The following is a 24468-nucleotide window of genomic DNA, read 5'->3' as shown; positions in this document are numbered from 1 at the left end:
AGAGGCAGATGCGGTAGTTGTTCCGGAAGTGTGCAGGGAGGCACATTTGGCCTCAGGAGGAGCTTTATAAAATAATGACTCCAGGGCTGCAAGAGATCGTATATACCCCGTGATAGTTAGGAGCATGGGCTCTGGGTTCGGATCCCAAGTTCTCTGTTGGTAAATCCTGACTAGGACTTCCCCTCTATAAGCCTCCGTGTCCTCCCCTGTTCCCTGGGCATGGTAGCTAGAATGCAGAAACCCCCAGGGCCGGGGTTTTATCCCTTCTGTGGGCCTCTGTATCCGCAGTGCTGAATTACAGGGCTTGGTGGGTGGTAGAGGCTCCATCAAAACTTGTCGAATGGATGAGTCTGAGCATTTTTAGCTCTTGCAGAGGAGTTTTCAAAGAAGGGAATCTGCTGTGGCCGGGCCTCAACAGGTTGCCTGCGAGTGAGCGGATGTGTGGGTAATGCTGAGAACTGGGTCTGACACAGAGTTGCGTGCACAGTGTTGGTTCCCGGTGATGAGGGCTCCCCTCTTCCTCCTCCTTCAGTGCTGGCCCTGCAGGCTGGAGAAGGCTTTCTCTGCTGGGAGGTGGATGAGGTGCAGCTGCCTTCCACTCTGGGGTCCTCAGGAATCAGTAGTCGTCCCCCGTGAGCCAGCCTGAAACAGCAATTCTTTTGAAAGGAGAGGCCAGCAAAGCTTTCTAAAGTAATTCTTCACCCCTTTCAACAAGCTCAGCCGAACACCGTATCTTGTACTTGTGATGGCTTATAATTACAACCATTGTATGATGCCCGGTAAACTGCATTATCCCTGGTGTTAATAGAAAGGAGACTTGGTCCTCTTCCACCGTGGACCCTCCCATAATTGATCCAGCAAAGAAAAGCCCAGAAGTGTCTGGTTTTGTTGCCAGCTTTGTCAGTGATTCCAAGTAAGATGTGTGGAGATGGGCGAGGTCCTGTGCTCCATTCCAGGACTGTGAACTGTGTGGGAGGCAGCATTGTCTGCTGGGTGCCCGAAAGCTGGCGGTGGCATTGCCGTGCCACCTCCTGCAGGAGCTTTGTGTAACAAAAAGAATTGTGGGTCTGGGTGTTAGCTATCGCAGCAGTCTCTCTGTGATCATGGGCAAGGGTGCTAGACTCTTGGATCTCATTTTCCTCCCCTCTGAAATGGGAGCAACAGTAGCACCTGGCAGGATGTCTAAGGCCACTGTGTACAGTTGTGCAGGTTGTTCGCTGCACAAGGGCGTGTGCTCGGAGTCCAATAGGAGCTTTATCCAGCCCCTGCCTCACCCACTGAGCTTAGGCCCTGTGAGGCTGTAGCTACCCAGAATGCACACCTTTTTGTTATTTGTGCAAAAGATCCTTTATCTGTGGCCCTCCAGATGCTTGGTCTGTGTTAGGTGTTCAGAAAACAGCAGCTGTTCCAGCTACTGCTGATGCATCCTTTATGGAGATGATGCGTGAATGGATCAAAGGAGTTGGGGAGGCAGGTCGACTGAGATTTGAGTTAAGCTTTGAAGGGCAGATGGGGGTGTTAGGAGGTGTGCGAGGGAAGGAGTTGGTGGAGGAGCTGGTAGTCTGGTCAGTTCAGTCTTCCCCTTGAAATGTTGCCTCCTCTCCTTCCCCTCCGCCCCTCCTTCTACCTCACCTCTCCTTCCATTGTGTGAATCCTATGTCCAGGAAATGAACGGGATGCCACTGAAAGCTGTTTTTAAATTTTGGGTTCTGGAGAAATTTCAGTGTAGACAAAAACGGTGTCACGTTAGGTCTCTGTGCCCGTTACGGGCCCCACCCAGCTCCTCCAAGACCAGTCCTGCTGCGTGCTAGACCTCCTCCGCCCCCTCCTCCGTATCAGCTTGAGGTCAGTTGTGGATGGCACGTATTGGTCAGCATCATTGACAGGTGTTAGGCAGGACTTGGTGTGATCTGCTTTGGGTTTCAGGGGGGCCGTTTGAGCATCAGCTTGGGAGTGGGGTGGAGAACAAGATGGACAATAGGGGCTGTCATGTTTGTTCAGGTGGGAGATGGGGGCCCTTCTGACCCAAGGCTTGGGTGACCCGTTGGAGGAGAGGGAGCGGATCTGAGAGAGGTTAACGTTGTGGATGGTACAGGCCTGTGGCACTGGATGCTTTTGTTGGCGCCTGGTTAGTAACAAATAATGGCTGGAACAGTATGGAGTACTTGGTGCATGCCACGCTCTAAGCTGAGCACTTCTTACCTCTTAACTCATTTAAATCTCACAGAAGCCCTGTGAGATTTACACTGTTAGCAACCCTCATTTTATGGAGGAGAAATTGAGGCCCGGAGAGGTAAAAGCAATTTGGCCAAAGGCTCTGCTAGGAACGGGGCATCGTCTCCTGACCCCGGGCACGCACCTTGGACACAGCGCCAGGCGGCCTCTCTGCTGGGGCTCCAGCAGGAGGGTGGCAGGTGATGGGACCTGTTGGGGAGCTTCGCAGCTGCTTCTTGCCTGTGTGTTGCTCTTGTGTGAGCGCATCTTTCAGCAGAAGGCTGGAACTCATGGTTCTGTTTTGTGTTTTCTTTTTTTTTTTTTTCCTCTCCCGTCATTGCTCATTTGTCTCAGCCGCTGGGAAGGTGTTGGCTGCTGCTTGATTATCACGCTTTCTGTATATTCTGCCTTTGCTCTTTAAGGGCCATTAGCCGAGGCAGGAAAGAAAAGGCTTTATCTGGGCTGTTCACAGCTGCTCCGTGTGACCTTTCTCCACGACTCACCCTGTGTATTCTCCGAAAGGTCACGCGTCAGGAGAAACGAGGACCAGCACTTGGGACTGGGACTCAGCAGCTCCGTGCCGGGGCTGGCACAGTTACCGAAACATCTGTCTCTCAGAGGCATCCCATTATTAATTGAGCTGTTGTTCTTTCTGGGTATTTCCTTCCCCCCATTAAATTGTAATCCCAGCCGAATGTTTTCAAGTATGACTTCACTCAAGCTCGGCGGTTCTGAACACACAGGGGCTGGCTATGGAGGAGTTTAAGGGAGGCTCTTTCAAATTGGACTTATCAGCAGGGTTTCCTTACAAGCCTCTACTTATCTCAGACAGAGCCCACACGGCCTATCTCAGTGGCACTTGAGGGTGGGTCTGTCTCAGGCTTCGGCTGAGCGTGTCACTTGACAGCTTTATAATGTGATGTCGAGGAGATCGCAGAGCTGCTGCCTCATCGGGGGGTGGGGTGGGGGGAAAGTGCGGGGAAGCCTGAGCAGCTCCTGGGCTCAGCAACACCCCCCTCTCAACTCTGTCCTTGGCCCAGCAGGATCACAGCGAAAGGTGGATTGGAAAGAAGGAGGAAACTGGGGAGACTCAGAAGACAGGTAACGCAGTGTTGTGAGCTTTGGGTTTACTGACCCCCCCCCTCCGAAAGACTGTAACTTTGGACAATCACTTGCCCTTTTTGAAACTTGGTTTTGCCTTCTGTAAAATGGGCATAGAGCTGTAGTTCCCAGGCTTGTACTTTGTGCAAGCGTGGAGGGCCCTTGGAACGCTGCCGGACTCTAGAAAGTGCTCGTCACGGTTACTGAAGGATCGTTCACTGGGGTGGGCTGGGAGCTACCAAACTCTCTGTCTTTGCTCCTCATGGCACAGCTGGACAATAAGGGACAGTGTCCTCATTTGACAAAGAAGATAGTGTGAATCAGAGATGTGAAATTACCTACTCATGGTCACAGAGCAGAGAGTAGACAGAGCCTGGATTGGGCCTCCACATCCCTTGTTTTTCTGTATCCCATCCTGATTTGAACCATCCTGAAGTAATACCTGAGACATCCCTTGGGATGTCTTCATGTTGAAATTGTCACTTAGAAACTGGTTTCCAAAATGTCTTCACATGAATCAAAAACCACTTTGCGGAAGGCTCCTCCTGGCGCCTGCGCGCTCCTAGAACGTTCTCTGGGGCCCTCCTTTGGACTCTGAATTCCAGGGTAGGGCCTGCCTTAGCAGAGGTTCTTGCTTACTCTAGGTGCTCTTTCCTGTGCCACCAGGGTCTCCTCAGTGTGGGTGTCTGTAAAACGGTCTGAGGCTGGGCCTCTGGGGGCTCAGAGGGCAGTGGGATCAGCCAGAGCCCAGATGGCGGTCTTTGCCTGCTGGTGGCAGCCATGCCCTGTAGGGTTGATGGTGCCATTCCTCGGTGTGTGCGTGGGTGTGTGTGGGGGTGCGTGCATGTGTAACCATGCCTTTTCCTAGGGGCCGTGTGCACCCGTGTGTGTGACCGTTCCTTTCCTGGAGTGCATGTACGTTAACGTGTGCACTCGTGTACGGGTGACAATGTGTTGTCCAGAGGGGAGGTGTGAGTGTGCCGGTGTTCCTTGCCTGGGGCAGTGCTCTGAGTCCTTGAGCCCAGGTTCGTCAGCGCTGGCAGGCCCTGTGCTGTGCTGTTGAGACAGTGGCTCAGCATCCTGGTGATGCTGGGTGGAGAGGCCAGGCAGAAGAGTCCAAAACATGGACTCGGAACTTTGACTCTTGCTTCCGGTGCTGCTGGCTTCCTGTGTGGCCATGGGCAAGGTGCTTACCCTTTCTGGGACTCCATCCCCTCAGCTCTGAAATGAGGAAAGGTAAGAGCGTTCACGTCCTAGGGAGGCACAGCATCCGATGAAGTGCTTCCTGGAGCGATGGGGGAGCAGCGGTAGAGCAGAGTAAGAGTGCCTGACTTGCCCTCCCCACGAGCACTGCGCATCCTTGCGAGTCTCCTGCCCCCATTGGAGGAACAGGCTGGCTTTAGCAGCAGGACATCTTACACAGGGCTCTCAGCCTCTCTGAGCCCAGGCTTCCTCTCACCCCAAAACGGTTCCAGGATTTCCCTTGCTCGGTGATTGATCCATCACCTGAGGGCTTGAGTGGTGGAAAGAATACTGGCTCTGGAGCCCTGATAACTGGGTTCAGATCTCAGCTGTCACTCCTGAGCTCTGGCACCTGAGACTTCCTCAGCCCCCGAGCCTCACCTTCCTCCCATGGGAAATGGGCACATTCAGGCAACTGTAGGAGAGACTCAGCATACTGGGTGGAAGAGGGTGATGGCAGCTATAACTTTTCCAGGACTTCTGAGACTGTGTGTCCTGGCCTGGGTGTGGGTACTCAGTATTTTAGTTACCCTTCCTAATTGTCTTGGTTTTCAAGCTCAGACTGACACTGTGCAAGAACACAGTCTGAAAGAAGGACAGGTATTGATGCAATCGGTTCTATCTTGTTTTTAAAAAAAACTCAACAAGTCTTATCTAAAAACGGTCCTATTTTGGCTTTCTTTTTTCATCATCATTCATCATTGTTTCTGATCATTAGTGTAAGACTTTGTTTCAAATATAGCCTATGTGTTGTAGATAGGTGCCTTTAAACTACCTGTGGTGAAGAGCACCATTTCCATTTCATTGCAGACTGACGTGTACAAAAAAAAAAAAAGTCTAGAAAAACTATGGAATTCCTGATTTCATAGCAATATGAAATTGTGTTAAATATTTGTAGACCTTTACTGTCAACTCCTGTTCTTCCTTTGTCCCAGATGGGTAGCTCGGAGCCCACCTTCTGCATCTTGGCCTCTGTTCCCGGGCCCCTCTGGGCAGCCCGGCTGCAGACTAACCGCACCGTTAGCCAGCATCTCACCACGTGAGGTGATGTCTGCTGTCTGTTGTCAGCCGGTGGCTTGAGGTAGTTTTTCTCTGGCTTGTGGCTTTGTTCACCTCAGTGAGAAGGTGGAAGTGGACGGCTGACAAGTGGAGAAGCTTCTGTGACATTGCTGTTGTGGAAATTTGGGCTGAAACACTAGGTTTTCTGCAACTAGGGACTAGCCCACCTGCAATTCATACCTCAGCCTGTGAAATGCTTCCCCTTGGTCTTTGCTGGTGACTCCCAAATCTGAGGGATCATCATGGCCAGTGGGATCTTTTTAAAAAAGTACTTCTTCGGACTCCCTGCCCCTCACTGAGTCAGTTCCTGAGAGTGAGGGCCAGAAATCTGTATTTTTCAAAAGCCCTCCAAGTGGCTAATGACCAGCTTGTTTTGGGAGTCACTGGTCCACACTGCACTACTTCCCTTCACTCTGTGGGGACACTCCTCTCCTTAACCCCTGAAGGGCTCAGCTTGTCTCCTCTAGCGCAAGATGGCGTGCAGAGAGCAGAGACCGTGGCCATCCTGCTCTGCCACTACCTGAGCCCCACACCTTAGTCTCACAGCCTGGCGTCTTGGAGCCTAGAGGCTCATCCTTAGGGAGACACGCCCAGCCTGCAGGAGGGATTCGAGCGAGGGTCATGTGAGCAGATGCTTGTAATACCTGGAAAAGGCCTGGAGCATACTTGGTGCTCAAAAGTGGATTAAGACAGATGGGCATTGGCAGGGTCTTCGTCTTTACCTGGGTGCAGTGTCCTCATCACAGAAAGAGGGTCTAGATCCCTCCCTGCAGCTTGTGTATGTGGGACCAAAGAACAGCTTGTGCATTTTATAAAACTTAACGATGCTGAGACTTCAGAGTGAAAGTTCTCGGATAGTTTGGGATATGTGACCAGAAGAGCCTCAGTTGCCGTTGAAATTTGGGGGTTGTCTTGGTCTAGTTAATCAGGGAAGTGTCTAATTAGGTAGCTGAGGGAGGGAGAAGCATGATTTGTTTGAATGTGATTAGATAGAACATTCCGATATCAAAGGAAATGCCAGAGGCTTTTTTTTTTTAATTTATAATTTTTTCGTGATTTGGCAGGTAATTATGATAATTCCTGGGATTTTCACAGACTTAAAAGCTTTTTCACAGCCACATTATTTTTGGAAATCGTCTTCTCTGATGCTCCAGCTGGAATGGATTGCTCAGTCTCCTGAACTTCCAAAGCTTTCGTCTTCCAAAGCCGAACTCAAATGTCACCTTCCTGATGACGCTTTCCCCCCATCCCTTATGCCAGGGATGCCAAGTCGGTGTCATCCATGGGCCAAGTCTCTGATCAGTTGGGTGTGGCTGCCTGAGTGTTTCCTTCAGGAAGGAGTGCAGCCAGCAAGTAGTCCTGTCTGCCGGGGGGCCAGAGGCAGGGGAGCCGATAAATTTTACTGATCCTGTGTGGCTGAGCATTTAGGTAGGTTCCAGCCATTTGGAGCTAAACTGGTGTTTTGGGCACAGGTGCAAGTAGAGGGGCTGGGTAACTCCCCAACAGAGATTTGCCAAGTCACAGGTGAGTGATTTTAAAAGTTTGATAGATGTTGCCAAACAGCCTCTGACTTAGAGTCAAGAAGTCTTCTGTCTTCTCTCCACCGTAAAGGGCAAAACCCAAAAGGTGACTGAGAAGTGCCTGCGCCTTATTAATTCATGAGTTGTGCACTTTGAGAGGCTGCCTCTCCAAATGGTGCTGGGCATTGTGAGTGGGGGTGAGGGGGAGGCTGCCCAGCTTGTGCCAAGGCTGAGGGGAGAAGTGAGGGACTCCTGAATGTTCTCTCGGGGGGAGGCCTTGCCTCGTGCCCCGTCCTCTTTCCCAGTCCTCCTCTCTCGGTGAGCTCTAAGTTTGTCTGATCTCTAGGGTGTGAACCCCATGACCTTCCTTGGGCTCCCCCCGGCCCAGAACCAGGCCTGGCACATGGTTAGCAATTCTGTTGGTGACATTTCCTTACTGAGGAACAATGAGTCTCTCTCCACAGCTGAGTTCCTTGGTATAGCACATGTGGCCCCTTTCCATCTGGCTTCTGCAGACAGCCCTGTCCTCCATTTCCCTTGGATGTGATCACCCACCCCGTACAACCAGTTCTCCTCCGCCGAGCACTTGCCACGCACAGACACAGTGCAGAGCTGGTTAAGTGCGGCAGCTCATTCCGGCCGCACAGTGGCCCCATGCAGTTGGTAGGGCTTTGAATCGCCGTTTTGTAGGTGAATGGCTTTAGGCTCCTCAGGGTTAAGAGCCTGGCGCCAGAGCACACTGTAAAGGGATCAAGTGCAGGCCTGTCTTGCCCCAGAATCTGAGCCCTTAACTGCCTGTCTCAGCTGCCCCTGCCCCAGCCCCAGCCACCTTTGGGCCTTTGTGCCTGCAGTTTCTTCTGCTGGATATGCCTTTCTTCTTCCTGTCTCAGGGTGACCTTCTAGAGCGCAGCCTGTTTATGAGACATAGAAGACCTGTGGGTCTGAGGGACTTGAGATGTTGGGGAGGGGGGCAGGTGATGGCGTTAGAGAGGCTGATCATGAGCATGTTTGGGTTTTATTTATCCTTAGAGCAGTGGGAAGCAATGAAGGTTTTAAACAGCAGGTGATATCGGATGTTGCTTTGGAAGGATCACTCGGTCGGCTTGGCCGCGCGAGAATGGACTGAAGGGTAGCCTGTGTCTGTCTTTCTGTCTGTCTGTCTCGTTCCCTGCGACTCTCTGTGGCTCTGAAAACAAGGACTGGTCAGGTGAGACCTGTTGAGTGCCCTCACAGCCTAATAGAAGCTCCAGCCAGCGGTTGTGCTGCCTGCTTTTTTGTTTCTATAATCTCCGCTTCCTGTTCTGAGGCTCTCGGAGTCTTGAATCCATTTCTAGTTACACTAGACTTGGAAAGAGTTATTCAAGGAACAGTAAGCTCAGCATGGTTTATGTAAGATCAAAGCTGTTGGTCTCAATAACTGTATGTAGGGATATCTAATCTAGAAACTCAGAGTTTCAGAGTTTAGCTTAGTAACAATGAATATCGCAGTTCTAATGGTTACTCAGAATTATTTCATCAGTTTATCTCCTCAGTTCCCCCGATTCCAGCCGCCCCCCACCCGCCCCCAGTTCCCTACGGAAATGAAAGCTTTGTCTGATGTGGTCACGTCACTCTTCTGGCTGCAAAAGAGAACCAGGGTTTTGACAGCTCCTGATAAATACCATTGCAAGCTGGGATGTTCCACTGTTTTATGCGTTTATGGAAAATTGTTTTAACACTCTGGCTTCCACTGCAAAACAAAGCAAAACAAAAACAAAGCAAAACCTTGCTTTGCTTTGGAAATGCCGGTGGCATTTATTTAAAGGTCTATTTTGTGGGGGTACAGTAGCAGGTATTTAGCAGTAATATTGACAGTTGTGTGTTTCCTGCTTACTGTGTGGTAAATGCGTTCTCCTCCCTGAGGAAGCTCATGGAGGATTTGAGTGATTGCTGTGCGGAGGATCCGCAGAGGCGTTACTGATATTGTATTTGTTTGTGAAAGGCCAAAAGAAGATCATCCTAAGCTTTTTTTTAATTTATTTTTTAAAGATTTTATTTATTTATTTGAGGGAGAGAGAGAGAATGAGAGATAGAGAGCACGAGAGGGAAGAGGGTCAGAGGGAGAAGCAGACTCCCTGCTGAGCAGGGAGCCCGATGTGAGACTCGATCCCGGGACTCCAGGATCATGACCTGAGCCGAAGGCAGTCACTTAACCAACTGAGCCACCCAGGCGCCCTCATCCTGAGCTTTTACTATACAAAAGGAATAACACAAGTGGGAAATCATTAATTTTAGGTCTGTACAAAAAGAAGCTGCTTAAAGTCTCAGTGACTTATTCTCCCGTTGTTAATTGTATGGTACTTGGAATGTCTTCTGTGCTGTTCTCACTTTGCATTTCACACTGGTTTGAAAGAGGTGGGCACGTGGGGCACAGGTGGGGATTCATAGAGCAAGTTGAAGGAATCAGGATGTGGTTGGGGGCCCGGTGCATTTTGTGTTGCTTGTACCATGGCTGCCTTTAGCTTCAGGTGAATAATTTTAATTCTTTTAAAGAGCCCAAGTGGTTCTACCCACTGATAAATGGGAGAGTGTGTTCATTATTAGCAAACTAAAAAGTAAGGAAAAATAGAAATAATGGGAAGAAAATCTGTCCCTTGACTAATGTTAATATCTTGTGTATTTCCTTTTGTGCCTTTTACCTTTTATATAACAACATATTTAAAAAAAAAAAAGGCCCCCCCCTTACTCCTGAGGCCCCAAGACTTAGGTTAATGATCCTTTCTATTCCTACAGAATGTCTCCCTATATCCCTTCTTGATTCTGACAGTATGTTTTATATTTAATATGTAGTACTTATTGCAAGTGGTCTGATACTAATTTTGTCTTAGAGTATAAGGGAGGGGCGATCTCTCAGGAAAAGCGTGAGGACAGGACTGGGGGAGGTCTCTTGACCTCTCAGTTCTCGAGGGGTTCTCCTTAAGATGGTTGCAACAATCTTCTTTCAAGGTTCCTGAAGAGCATGGCAAGATGACATCGCAAATTTCTCTAAAATGTTTAAATTGTAGTCTAATTTGATCTTAAGACCCCACAAGATCGCTCATGTAATCAGAGAAATTACTCTGTTTTGACCATATAGGATATCACTGCTTTTTGTAAGTTGACAGCTGGAAAGACCTGTGGTCAATTCTGTACATCAGTCATAGACTACTTTATGACAACCTCTTTTTATTTCTTTGGGATGAGCCGAGGGCACATTCGAGGGCTCTCACGGCAGGCCCAAGTGGGCTGCACGTGCTCACGGTGTAAGTGGTAGAATCATGGAGTCTGGCCCTGTGGTCGAGAGCCAGGGCCCTGGAGTCAGCCCTTCGTTGGCGGTATGACCTTGAACTAGCTCTGTGACATCGTTGCCCTTCTGTAAGGCGGGAATGCTAACACCTGCCTCACGAAGCCCGTGTCACGAAGATGCGAGGAGCACTCGGAAGGGCTGTCCCTGGCAAAGATGAAGCGGTGACTGAGGGGTCGTTGTGCCACCGCAGTAGGATCTGTCACCGTCACTGTCGCCGTTGCCCCGAGGCTCTGGCTCTGTGCTCCTGGTTTTCAGAACCAAGACCCCGAGGAACAGAAGTGGTCAGTTGCTCCACCTGTGCCATTAGCCAGGTGATTCTTGGCAGGCACAACTCGGATGAGGAAGAAAGCCTTGGCTAGAAAAGTGTCTGTGAAGGATAGAAACCAAAGGCCCAAAATGACCTGATAGGGCCCTGTCCTGACCATAAACTGTGGACCGTTGATTCTGTAGTGTTCATGTCAACCCAGTCACAGATGTGTTCGACTTAGAGGTGGGTTTGCGCAGTTTATAGGTAAGCACTGTTGTGTCTCCGGCCTGACAACCTCCTGGTGCCTTGCTGACGAGGGGCAGGCCTGGAGAAGGTGGGACGCGTGCTGGGGGGTGGCGCGTGGGTCCTCCCTCTGAGCCTGACTGTTTGGTGCTTGTGTGTTCCAGGTGGCGGAGATGCACGGCGAGCTGATTGAGTTCAACGAGCGCCTGCACAGGGCCCTGGTGGCCAAGGAGGCCCTCGTGTCCCAGATGAGGCAGGAGCTCATTGACCTGCGGGGACCGGTGAGTGCTCCCCCCTTGGGAAGGTCCCAGCCTCGCTCTTCTGCCTGCTTCGTCTGTCTTCCCAGCCTCTGCTGCCCACAACCACGCTGTTGAGTTTGTTCATCGTTGGCAGTGCCAAGGGTATAGAAAAGTACGGAGACCGAAAGAGTGAGCTGTCATGTACCCACCATCCAGATTTCACGTGCATTAACCTTCCCTACACTTTGCTTCGGCTGGGAAGGGGTAGAATAAACATGGTGATACCAATTCTATTTGAAGCCTCCCCTTGGCCACATTTCATGCCCCTGCACCCCATAGTCAGTATTCTGAAATCGGTGTATAGCCTTCTCCTTCCTGTTTTTATACTTCACTACATAAATTTCCATGAGCAACAGTCTTGGTTTTGTGTAACCTTTACTTAGATGATGCTACCTGTATATATCTCCTTGCCCCCGTTTTTGTTTGTTTTTAAGTCAGTGTTGTGGTTTGAGGAGTATCTCAGACAGTTCTAGTAGAGGATTTTCAAACTGTGGCTCTCTTGATCCTTTGGCCCCCTTAGGGTAGTCCCCCCATGTCTGTGGTTCCACTTTGCCATGGTCTGGAAGCAGATGACCCTCCTCTGGAGCGTTGTTAGGAGGTCATCGGTAGCCGAATGCCACATGACAACCCCTCCGTCACTCACCTCCCCCATCTCCTCACGTGGGCGTTGTGTCCTTTCACATTGTCACAAGAAAGAGGAGAATAGAGGGGATAGAGGACAATAAGGTATTTTGAGAGAGAGGATGCATTCACATCTTTCATTACAGTATATTGTTAAAATTATTCTATTTGCTGTTGTTGTTAATCTCTTAGGTGCCGAATTTATAAATTAAACTTTGTCGTGGGCATCACATAAAGGAAAAAGCAGAGTATATGTAGGGTTCAGGACTATCCTGAGCTTCCGGCATCCACTGAGAGTCTTGGAATATATCCCCCACAGTTAAGGGGGAAGATTTCAATTACTTGTTGTGTGGGGGCTGTCCTGTGCTTCGTGTAGGATGTTTAACAGTACCCCTGATTTCTACCCACTAGAGGCCAGGGGCACCCCACCCAGTCACGACATCCAAGAATGCCTCCAGACATTGCCAGACATTCCCTGAGTGGGGGGGCCAAACCCCATGGTCGGGCGGGGGGGCCCGGTTTGGTTCATTCACTTCCTTGACTCTTGAGTTCTCTCTTGAGCGAGGTACCATGATAATTTTAATCCAGTCGCATTTTACTGGACAGTTAGGTTGTTTGCATTATTTTGTCATTGCAAACCACGATGCTGAGAGCATTTTGTCCTCTTGTACGTGTTCATAATAGCTTCTTCATTTCAAAGGTTTATTGTGTCCAATGTTAGATGCCCATAGATTAAAGAATCTTAGGCAAATTCATCAATAGAACTGTCCTCAGTGGTGGTCAGTCTTGTTTGAAGTTACCCACACCTGCTTCTCCTTACGTATTATTTTGATTCAGATACTAGGTGTTACTTCATTTATAGACCACTCTGTATAGATCTTAAAATCTTTAAAAAAAATAAAATAGGAAACCATAAATATGATATCATCATCATCATCCCTCCATTGCCCTTTGTTCTTTTATACCGTCAAATGTGTTCAGATTTCTCACTGTTCCATAATTTTTTAGAGTTTTTAAAAAATTAGGATCCACGTGAGGTCCCTGTGTCGTCATCGGTTATGTCTCTTGTGTTTCTTTTTTCATTTTAACACAGTTGTTTTGACTTGAGTAAAATAGAAGCTGAAATGTACCGTCTTAGTCAGTCTTCATCATGTGGTGGGGTGGCCTTAGGTGCAACCCTCACCTCCCTCCATCTCCTGAAGCTTGTCCTTTTCCCCAGCCAGATCTCTGCCCCATGGAACCCCGACACCGACGCCCCATTGCTCCCTCCTCCAGCCGCTGCCCACCACCGTTTTTGCTCCCTTTGTCCGTGAATCGAAGCCCTCGCTGATGTTTCTGTCTATCCGTCGCGTCCTCCTCCAGCTCTTTCTTTCCTTACCGTGTGTTTGTGGAAGACCCTGGGTTGTGTCACCACCTGAACCTGGCTCATGGCACTTCTGCAGCGTTCTTCTCAGGCCCTCTGTTGCTTGTATTTTCTTGAATTGGCACTTGGGTCTGGGGGTTGGGATGGAACTTTAATTTTCCTGTGAACATCGCTGTCACTGGGGCGGTGTTTTCCACCCGGAAGCCCAGCAGGTCTGCCTGTCTCTCTTTCCGATCCTAGCAGTCCTGTATTAGCACTTCCTGCATCCACTACACAAGCGGTTCCTTGAGATCTGCGCCCGAGGGCGAACTTGCCAAATTGTGTGGTTTGGTATTTTAAACGTTACTGAGTTTTACTTTTTTTTTTTTTTTTTAATACCTGTTTATGATCTCTCAGTCAGTGTGCAGGAGTTCCTGCCAACACTTTGACATCCCTACCAACACTTCTGGGCGCGAGGCGGGTTTTAACTTGTGTTTTTATGATCGCAAGCGAAGCGGACCATGTTGCCATTTGCCAGCTTGTTATTTTGGTTTCCACTTCTGTGATGACTTGCAGCCTGTGCCCGTTTCCTGTTGGATTGCATGTGTTTTCTTGCTGATTTCTAATAGTTCTTTACCTGTCTTTTCAGTTATGCATGTTGTCAATATTCCCTACCAGCCTATGGCTTACGTACAAGCTTTTTAATAAAAGTGGAAAATTTTAAGCCTGTGGCAAAGGGACAATCATTTAATGAAACCCCATCACTCACCTTTGCAGTAATCTCCTCAGGGTCATTCTTGACTCATTCTTACTCAGTTCAGTCCCTTCCCAACTCAGATTATTTGGACGCATATCCAAGTCATATTATTTCAGGCACAGATATTTCAGTATTTATCACTAAAAGATATTTATAGTACCATCATCATCCCTAAAAAATTAATGATAATTCCTTAGTATTCTCAAATGTCCAATCAGTATTCAGTGTTCTCCAGTTATCTCAAAACTTTTTTTAAATTTATTTGCTCTAATCAGGGTCTTAGTGCAGTGCAAACAGTGCAGTTGGGTGATAGGTCTTCTCAGCATCTTAATTTGTACATTACCCTCCATATCTGACCCCCCCTTTGTTACTATTGAAAAACCTGGCCTTTTGAACGGTCTCCTATTTAGGATTTTGTTGATAGCAACCCCATGGTAATCCTTACCATGTTCCTCCGTCCCTTGCCTTTCCTTTGAATTGGTCATTAGCTGTAGAGTGTAGATGAGTTTCAGGTTTGATTTTTTTGTTTTTTTGATACCTTGCCCTCATGGTGGTGGTGTGTACTTCCTTTATATGATGTCAGCATGTGAATGTTACCTCCTGTGCTTAAAGACCTATATAGTGCAGTCCCCGATTGAGTTGGTTTCCCTCACTCCTTACATGTTCAAGACGTGTACAAGATCTTTGTGGATTTCATTCATTAGTGAGATACAGGTTTTCCTACGAGGGAAACACAGTTAGTAAGTACCTGTTGTGCACTAAGAACCCTCTGGAAGGTGATTTCATCTTTGTTTTATAGCTTGACTGAGGCTCAGAGAGGTCCCGAATCTTTCAATGAGTATGTCATGGAGTTGGATTCAAACTCCGCTTTAATCCACAAAGTCTGTTTTCTTTCTCAAGCTCCACCAACTCTGGGGATTTGGGGAGAGCAGGTATGGGTGGGTTCCCTTGTGTTACCCATTGCCCTTCCAGGCAAGGTCCCAAGGGTCCCTCTTTATGTCCTTCCCGGCTGTGTCGCACGTTCAAGACAGGCAATATGGCTCTTATCTTACTGCCATCTGTGGCCCCCTCGCTGAGAAAGGACAGTGGGGTTGCAGGAATGGGGAACTTGCTGTGCTGACTTGTGCTTCAGAGTGTGAGCGGACCTGGTGTGGGGGGCAGGCAAGTGGCTCCCGTCTCCCTGCATCCTGGCATACTCCAAGGCTGCCTTACTGGAGGGAGACTTGATAGGAGGCGAGGACCAAGGAGTGGTCCTGTCCCTTAGGAGAGGTTCAATGTGGATCCTGGAGAAGTGCCTGTGTGTCCTCTATGCTGAAGACAAGATCAGTGACTCCTTTCAGTGCAGGTGCATCTTCAGGGAGCACCTTCAGTGCATTATTCTCCTTTGTGGATGATGGAAACAATGAACCAGCTGCTCTAAGTCAACAACTCCGATTTTAATAGGTATCATGTATTGACGTCTGCCCCAAATTTAAACACTTTTAAAGTTTTAGTACTCCATTTAATCCTCCAAGACCCTAGCGGTAGTTACTATTATGATATCATTTTGCATAAGAGAAAACCAAGGCTTGGATATGGACTAACTCAGCCAAGGTCCTATAGTGAGAAGTGACAGATCTGTGTGCCTGGAAAGACTGGAGTTTTCTTTAAACAATTGGAACTTGTAAAATTGTGGACTCTTGACAAATCTTGTTAGACCCATGCTAAAAAGGCAAGTAGTCTAAAAGAGCATGTAGTGAAAAGTGAGTGAATCTCCCTCCTATCGTGGGCCCCCTAGCATTCCTCCCTGGGGTCAGTAATGATCCCCCAGTGTTGGGTTTGTCTTTCCAGAAATGAGGGATGCCGGAGTGAGTTGCATGCACACTCCCACATGTTTTAGTAACTGGTTGCTTGCTCTATTCACTGTTCAGAATATGACTTTCCCCCCACTTAACAGTGTAGTTAAGAGATCTTTTTATTTTATTTAACATACAGATCTACCTCATTCTTTTTAAGAGCTACACTGTGTTCCTTTGAACTAGCAATACTGTAACTTATTTAACCAGACCCCTACTGATGGATATTGAGTTTCTCGTTTTTATTTTTATGACAACGGGTAGCATAACACTCTTGTGAAACCCTACATTTGGATTAGAAGGTTGTCTGGCAGTCCGTGGGACTCAGCTTGGCTGGGTGAAGCTCCAGAGGTCGTGCCTTCAAAGATTTCCAGGGCACTGGGGAGGTCCATCACCGCCTTCCATTCTCCTCCACCTGTTGGAGGAAACCCTTCTGGGGGGCCAGCATCCATCACCAGCTCACGATTTATCAAGTTCTTGACAATGTGTTAGGCACCCACTGAGTCTTCATGTTCATTCTCTCAGTTAATTTTGAAGAGAAGCCTGTGAATCAAGCGGGGGTGTTATCCTCTTTTATAAATATGGCAACTGGGGGACGCCTGGGTGGCTCATTTGGTTAAGCATCTGCCTTCAGCTCAGGTCATGATCTCAGGGTCCTAGGATCGAGCCCCTCATTGGGCTCCCTGCTCAGCGGGGAGTCTCCCTCTCCCTCTGTCCCTCCACCCACTTGTGCTTGCTCTCTCTCTCTCTGTGGCAAATAAATAAAGTCTTTAAAAAAAAATATGGCAACTGAGACACAGAAGGGTTGAGTCCCCCCCCCGCCCCAATGCCTCATTATGGTGTACCGCACCGATCATTATCTGTCTTCTCTGCTCCATGAGAGCAACTTGTCTGTCTCCTGCTCTCTTTGAGGCTCAGTGATTCATGTGGTGGGCATGGAGTTAAGGTGGGGGGGTGCTCACTGAGTAGAAAATTGAGCGAATGAATGAAAGTCACAGGTAGGAGGGTGGAGTCCAGATTTTCCCTGGGTCCCTTTGACGTGCACACCACCTGCTCTCTGCCGGGTGGTGCTCCTTTGCTTCAAGTCTGAATGCCCTTCAGGGCAGTGACATCCGTTCACACACAGGCGGCCCTGACTGTCAGGGGGTCTTTTCCTGCGGGCAGGTTGTGATGGCCAGAGGGAGGAGAGAGGAAAGTGGTCATTAAGGGCCTGAAGGCTGTGGGAAGGCTGGCCCTTTCGGCAGTGGCCCTCAGAGGGCGCCTTGACTTTGTCATCATTGCCTCAGGGCTGCTCTGGTTAGCTCCCCAGAGTCAGACAGTGGGGGCCAAAGGAAGGAGGAAGTTTGAAGCTCAGTTTCAGTTCTGAAGGCTTCTCTTAGTGAGAGGCATCCGTTAGGGAATCTCAGCCTCTTCTCCCCTCATTTCCACCCGGTCTGGCTCTCTGCTGCCCCTGGATTAGACTTCCTGCCACACCACCTGAGTGTTGGAGGGCCTCAAGGGCAGCACGGAGTTTGCTTTACTTGGAAACCCCAATTTGCTCTTCTCTCAAGAGGGGAGTAATGTGGCACCTCTGGGTGACTCAGTGAGAGACTGCCAGTAAAACCGCTCAGCGGTGGGAACGTGGCAGGGGCTTGAGCATTTTCATCTCCGAATCCCCAGTGCCTAGCACCACGGCGCACATAGTAGGCACTCAATGAATGTTCGCTGCGCGAGAATTTCATTTGCACGGAGCCCGTGAGGACTGTATGGACCAAATCATTTTTTTAAAAGATAGGAGCCAGGGACATGGTTTGCTCTGAGTGCTATCTTTTTGTGATATTATAGACTTTTAAGCCAACTCACTTATTTTAAGAATGAGTTTGGGATTAGGGGTTGAAGTTTTTTCATTTTCTTTTTTTGAATGTAAGTATTTTTAGGACTCTGCTCATTATTCTTTTTCCCTCTCTGGTGTAAGACGTGAATGAATGCCCGAGTTTTTTCTTTTTCTTTTTCTTTTTTTTTCCTTTAGCAGGATTTGATTACAGCCCTGAGAGTTCTCTGGGAGCACAGCTCCTGTTTGGAATAATAAATGGAGACAGAGAAATAGAACCTTGTAAGATTGTAAGGTATGGAGGTCAATTAAAGTCCTCAGCGGGGAGAGCTGAAGGCTAAGCGACTCATTACCTGCGAGTTTGTCCCCGCTTGGGAAGCAAACTTGGTCTCACTTTACATAATTGAAGCTGGGTTCCTCTTTTTTTCGGCCCCCATGGTGGGTCTCTGTTTCTTTGTCCCAAGCACCCTTTAACTGGATCCCCTCCCCTGAGGCGGAAGAGATGGCCCACCGTGGTCTGACTGGAGGCCTGTGAAATCACTGCCTTGACTCAGAGCATTAGCCCCAGTAGCTTGTCTGCCCCCTGCTTCCCCTGCCCACCCCACCCACCCCATTACTGCACTCTTACCTGTCCCCTCCCTTGTCTGTTTGGGGAGGGGACCCCCCCTTTTGTTAGCCATTGACCTTGGGCTTGGTATTAGTGTACATTTGAATCCTCTCCCCCTGAGAGATACAGGTTTCTGCCGAGCTAACTGGGTGTGTGTGTGTGTGTGTGCGTGCACGCACACGCGTGTGCACTGCACAGAGAGATTTCATGACTCAGCCCAGGGCATGCAGCTTCGTGGTAGAACCAAACGCTGATCCAGTCCTTTCTCATTTTTTAAATACCATGCCGCTTACTCTTTTATTTTACTTTTTTTCTTTTGTTCATTTCAAGCAAAATGTTGTGTCTGTTGTGCTCTGGGCCACCACACTGGGTGGTTCTAAAGACTCCCATTCCTCTGTGGTGAAGCTCTCACACATTCCCACTGCCTTCCTGCAAAATGAATCTCTCCCTTTCTTGTCTCCCCATCTCACTTTGTACATCAAAGTGGTTTCTTTTTTTAAGCCTCCTAATCAGTTCATCCCGATATCAAAAGGGCTCTTTTGGAAACTTGGAATCGAGAGGAGGCAGTTTTCCAAAAGCAGAACAATGATTCAGAGGGTGTGCCGAGTTGGTGCCTGTAGAAAAGAGGACCGTGGTGATGGAATTATCTTGAAAAATGTTAGCCTAGAGCATGTTCGATGGGTTTCTTGGCTATAGTGCTTCTCACGATGGTGCCTCCTAGCTCTCCAAAGGAGGTAGATAGAACACGTACTTTATGCATTATCTCCTAAAATTATTTCCCCAAGGAGCATCTTTTCTAAGATGTTTTTGGAGGAATGCATTTGGGAGAGTTAGGGCCACTTTACCCATGCACTAGCTGGCAAGGGGAGCATGGAAGCCTGGTTTGTCTCATGGGCCTGCCCTGGCACGCCGTCCGCAGGGGCCGGAGGGGAGACGGTGACGCCGTGTGGCTGTGGGGTGCGGCGGGCTGGCTCCGACCGGCCTTTCTCGTACCCCACGCCGGCCGGGGTCTCGGCCATGTGAGCAGCACCGTAGCTCAGGCCCTCACGGTCTCCTACACCGTGGCCCTCCAAGAGCAGGTGGTCCTCATTCTCGCTCACTCTCCTGCTCTTTCAGTTTGTTCTTCAGTCTCTCTCTCTCTCTCTCTCTCTCTCTGTTTCTTCTGTCCGTTTGAGCTCCTCTCTCTCCATTCCTGGGCCTGTGTCTACGACTCTGCCTGCTTCTCTCTCTCTCTCTGCTCCTCTCTTTGTCCCTCGGCCTCTGCCTGTGTTTTTCCGCTGCTCTTTCTCTGCCACTTCCTGTGTGTGCCTTGGTCTCCGTCTGCCTACCTGTCTCACGCCCATGCCTGAATCTTTGCCTGCAGTGGGCTCCCTCTGCCTCTGCCCTCCCCGCTCCTCCCCACGTGCTCTCCTTCCGTGAGCATTCACGTTGCTGTGTGGTGTGGAGATGCTTGCTGTTCACTGAAGCCGCCTTGACAAACTCACATCCCTTCCACTTCCTCGTTCCACTGGTGTGCTTTGCACGGGCCCCCCGTGAAGTGACTTACCCTAGGATCAAGTTCCCTGAAAGCCTGTGTGGACTCTCCCCTCTCGGCCACTCCCCTCCTGAGCCCTTGGCGGGCCCCTAATTGGGCTTTCCATGGCGCTTGGGGCTCCAGCATTTGGCACGCTGTCTTACCACTTTGTGTTGAACTTTGTTTCCTCTGCAGACCGCTAACTTCCCTGAGACAGGGGCCCCGTGTTCCTCTCCCTCTTCTTGGGGTGGTGCATGGTGTCACTCATGGAGCATTTGATGTGCAAATCTGACTGCGCACCTGTGGTATCCATGGTAACACTGTTAACCAGGATACTTGATTATCAATTAAGGTGCCTTCCTGGATCCTGCCAGATAACAGACCTGCTGTTAATCCTTGCTCTAAGCTGCTTGGTGTTTCCACGGGACACCTTCCTCTACTGTGGAAATGACTGAACTGGTGGGAGAGGAAGACAAGTAATTTAAAATTCAGGGGTGAGATGGATGGAAAAAAACTCATCCCAAGTTTTTTAATATGGCTCACTTTGAAATGAAATGCTTCCTGGGACTTTCTTGGTATCGTTAAAGCCTTCAGAGGCAGTGATCTCATTTGGGGGCTGATGCTATTTAAGTAGAGAAGCTTAATAAGAAATATATTTTTCAGCTGGGTGGCACTTGCAGAATATCTAATGATCAAGTACCAAATTGTCTGCGGCCCCACAGCAGCTCTAAACATCGTGTTCCAAATTATAAGAGGCTTTTAAATTCAGTACTTGGACCATCAGTGTTTTAATCGTCTACCGTCTTGAAGGAGATTATTTTTAAAAGTGCCATTTAAGAGAGGCTACTAAAAATATGTCTCACATAGAGGCTTAGCTTAGAAATGTTAGTTTTTGATACAAAATCATCCAGAAAGATGCTTGTAGAACTTGCTTTAGACCTCTCTGGGCCCCAGAATAAAAGCCCCTCTTTGGGCCCAGCACCTTTTCCTGTCCATAGGCAAATACCCCGAGTGATCACATGCTCCTTGCCGGTATAGCAGAGGGCTCTCCAAATCGCAAGTCTGTTTCCCCACATGTGCCTGTGTTAAACTCTGGTCCCTGGTCTGTGGTTGGCTTGTTCGTCACCATGGGTAGTTGGGTTTCATGGGAAAGCCCCGAGGGGCTACAGTTGACGGTTTGGGTGGGCAGCGCCTGGCTACCCAGGGTTTATGGGTGCCGAACTTTGAAAATACATTTTCATGAAGATGAGAGTTTTGTGTCTGTTGGCAAGTGCAGCATGTGCAAGCTTTGTCCCCAAGCGGGTCTCATATTGATGCAAATAGGAAACGCTGGCGAGGTGCAGAATAGTCAGGATTTATACACCTCGTGCTCTGTGATGATTTCAGCTGTACATCCAGAGAGGGATTTGCTGCCCTGGCTTAGGCTGCCTGTCGGTCGCTTGTGTTCTGTGTGGCTGTCTTTATACAGAGTGTGGGCACATAGCAGGGGTGTGGTGGACGTGGAAGACACAGGCTGTGCCCTTGCGGAGGTCAAAGACTAGAATCTGTTTGACGTGACTTGCATCTCTCCGGTTTGACTGCTTTGTGATTTGGTTGGAGATCGAGGTCTAGACAGGATAACTTATGACACCTTTCCTGCCCCTGATTCTGAAGAAAGAGAAGCCGAGATCATGAGCCAGCTTTTGACCCCCCCCCCCCATTTTACCTATTCTCACTTCCCGAGCACAGCTTTGTGAACGGCTCCTTTGAGTCGGCTGCTCACGGCCCCACCGGCCCCACCAGCCAAATAGGCAGGCAGTGGTAGCCAAGATGCTATGGTGCTCACAGGCCCTTTGCCCCTCTTTTATTTACCACCAGGCTCATTTCACCAGGCTCATTCCTGAAATGAGCCTGTTCTTCCATGTTTGTTTTCACTTGCCCTGATGGTCATATTTGGATGAACCAAAGTCCTGTGCTCAAGAACCACACACACTGTTGGTGTGAGCGACTCCCATTCTTATTAATGTAATAAGGTAGGTAGCTGTGATCTCACTCTGCCTTCTGTGGAAGCTGCTCCCAGACTACACTCCTGCTTCTCCTAAAAAGGGTAGCAACCTCAAGACCTTGTGTGGCTTTGTTCCTGACCAGCGTGTGTTTTATTGGCTCGTAGGTTTCTCTGTATGGTGTCGTTAGCATGGAAAAGGGGTTCCTGTGATCGAGGAGTCTGGTGGGACTCTGGTAGAGGTTGGTCTGGGCTAGGGCCTCTGTCCCACGTGGTCAGACTGCAGCACTGTCTGGGCTCCTCTTTGTCATCCTTAAAATGTAGACAAGCCCCAACATGTTCCATTCTGTCACTCCCATGTCTTAGAAGTCTTTCCGACCAAGACCTATCCATTGATTCCTAACTTAATCTGTTTGCGCTAAATTAACACACACAGTGTTTCTAAGGATACATAACCACGTGATAATACTTGTACAAACCCTGTAACTAGATAAATTATATGTATTTATTCCTTAATTTAATAAATTTTTCTCTGTGCTTCTGTTTAGTTCTATTTTCCCTACCAACTGCATGTGACTTTCTCCATTTTTTTTTTAGCTTTCTTCCCAATTTTTATAATCTTTTCTTAAAAAAATAAAGGACCATCTCTACTTCTCCTCTCCTGGCCCTTTATAAACTTAGGTCTGCTGTGTTGGGCAGTGAACAGTTTTAACTCAGGGGCATCTTGATATCAAAATGACCTTACAGTTTGCTCTGGAATCTTTCCCCATATTTTTTTTTTTTTAAAGATTTTATTTAGGTATCTGACAGAGAGAGACACAGCGAGAGGGAACACAAGCAGGGGGAGTGGGAGAGGGAGAAGCAGGCTTCCCGCCAAGCAGGGATCCCGATGCGGGGCTCAATCCCAGCACCCTGGGATCGTGACCTGAGCCGAAGGCAGATGCTTAACGACTGAGCCACCCAGGCGCCCCTCTTTCCCCATATTATTGAAGTAGATTTATGTTATTCCAGAAAGACGAATACTGTTTTTGTTCTATGTTTCATGGAAGTTGAGTCCCTGGCCAGTTGGTTTGTGGAATCCAGAGTAGATTTTGCCTAGATATGTTGTACTCTCTCTCTTCTGGGAGACCAACAGATTATGTGATTGGATTGGAACAGTTGCATCTTGGTAAAGGGATTCCTGATGAATTTGAAAAAAGCGGAACTGTGGGCTCCCTTGATCTGTTCTTTTGGAAATGACCTCTTCTTGAAGGACAGGCACCATCTTGGACTTGCCCCCCGGGTTCCTGAGCCCCTTGGCCCAATGGGGACTGCAGAGTGGCTGCTTACTTTCAAGGAAAATGATTTTATTGACCAGGATTCAAATGGTTTTCTACCAGATACTCAAAAACTGAGGAGCTTGTGCACACCAAAATGGGTGGTTGTGGTTTGAGGCGTGCCTGGTGTTGTCAGCTGGGCATTGGAGATCTGACTTGGCCAAAGTTTCTGATGAAATTGGAAAAACCCAGGTCCCCTTAGATTCCCCCCCCACCCCCCGGGAAAGTGGTTTTCTTACCTTTTTGCTGTCCTTGAGTATCCCTGCCTTTGGCAGCATGTGTGTGTGCACCTCTACTGAGAATCATCTCCCTCCCGTTACAGCAAGGCCCACAGCCATCTGTTGCTCCCAGCACCTTGATACAGAGCTGATGTTTCTTTTAGCTTTGTTGTAAAAAGGATCTGGCAGATGCTGAAGCAGCACCTGACTCTCACCTTCTTCCTCGCCTCTTACTGTTGGCTCTTAGGTCATGGAGTTCTGCCCCCTGCATTTGCTCTTGGTCTTCATACTATGTCCCGTGCCTTGCTTCTCCGCCTTTTGTCTTTCAGAAGACATGCTTCACATTTTTTTCCTAAATTATGTAAACAAGAATATATTTTTGCAAGAAATTAAATAATATAGACATAAGCCGTATGTTGAAGAGAATACAAAATACAAGTGTCCTTCTCCCGGAGATCTTTCCTATGAGGAGGTTTGGCATCTGTCCTTCCAGATGCGCTTACGCATTTACAGACAGCCAGAGGTATATACGTATACTTCCCTATTTTTACCATCTGGCTGAGACTTGGCTTTCTCCATTCATGAGCATGAGTTGGCGTCTCCTTCCTTCCCTCTCTTCCGAGTCTTTGCCAGCCCTCAGAGTCCAGCTTGTTCTCCAGCCCTTTGTGGCCCTGTCAGGGCTGAGTTGTTTTTATTCGTGACTGCCTCTGAATTCCTGTAATCCTTCTTTCCCCGCTGGGCTGCCCCTTTTTTCTGCTTTTCTCATGCCATCCTTTGTTAACGAATTTGTTCTGTTGAACTCTACCCAGTTAAGTTTTCCTGCTGCTGGACACAAGTTTGTGGTGCAGTGGAGGGGACCCAGAGGTACGTTCACATGTAATTGTGATATGGAGTACGGTTATGTGTGACAGATGATTGGCTCTCGAGACGCGTTTGTTGAATGAATGAGTGAACAGAAGACGGAGTTCTGTAGAATGGTTGTAATGGTAGCACAGTGGTGGGTTAAGTGACTGATGGGATTGGCAGGGAGGGCTTCAGAGAGGAGCTGTTGGAGTTGGGTTTCGAAGGGTGAGTCGAGATTGGTCAGGAGGATGGGCCTGCTAGGCCGAGGGAACAGTGGTGGAAGTCAGCATGGTTTCTTTATGGATATTATTCACTGGTTTGGTGGGAGTGTCTTTCTGCTTCGGCATCAGATAATGAAGTCCTTAAAAAAAAAAT

At 48.7% G+C, this 24468-nt stretch overlaps 1 protein-coding gene across 4 annotated transcripts in view; it reads left to right on the top strand.

The window, feature by feature from the left end:
* Window positions 1-24468, top strand: part of SNX29 (sorting nexin 29) — a 510437-nt gene that overhangs the window by 315936 nt on the left and 170033 nt on the right. For all 4 annotated transcript variants that reach the window (XR_012380443.1, XM_025855499.2, XM_073899502.1 and 1 more), the window contains one exon: window positions 11116-11232. Coding sequence is in view for 3 of the 4 variants with exons in the window: in XM_025855499.2 (XP_025711284.1) it covers window positions 11116-11232 (117 nt within the window). In the remaining variant the exon portion in view is untranslated. Of the gene's footprint in view, window positions 1-11115; window positions 11233-24468 lie in introns of those variants that run through there.

This window comes from Callorhinus ursinus, unplaced genomic scaffold (assembly GCF_003265705.2).
Source record: "Callorhinus ursinus isolate GAN/ISIS: 27379988/994484 unplaced genomic scaffold, GSC_fseal_2.0 scaffold13, whole genome shotgun sequence".
Taxonomy (NCBI): domain Eukaryota; kingdom Metazoa; phylum Chordata; class Mammalia; order Carnivora; family Otariidae; genus Callorhinus; species Callorhinus ursinus.
Note: the sequence above shows the minus strand (reverse complement) of the source record. Positions and strands in the feature narration are given on the sequence as shown.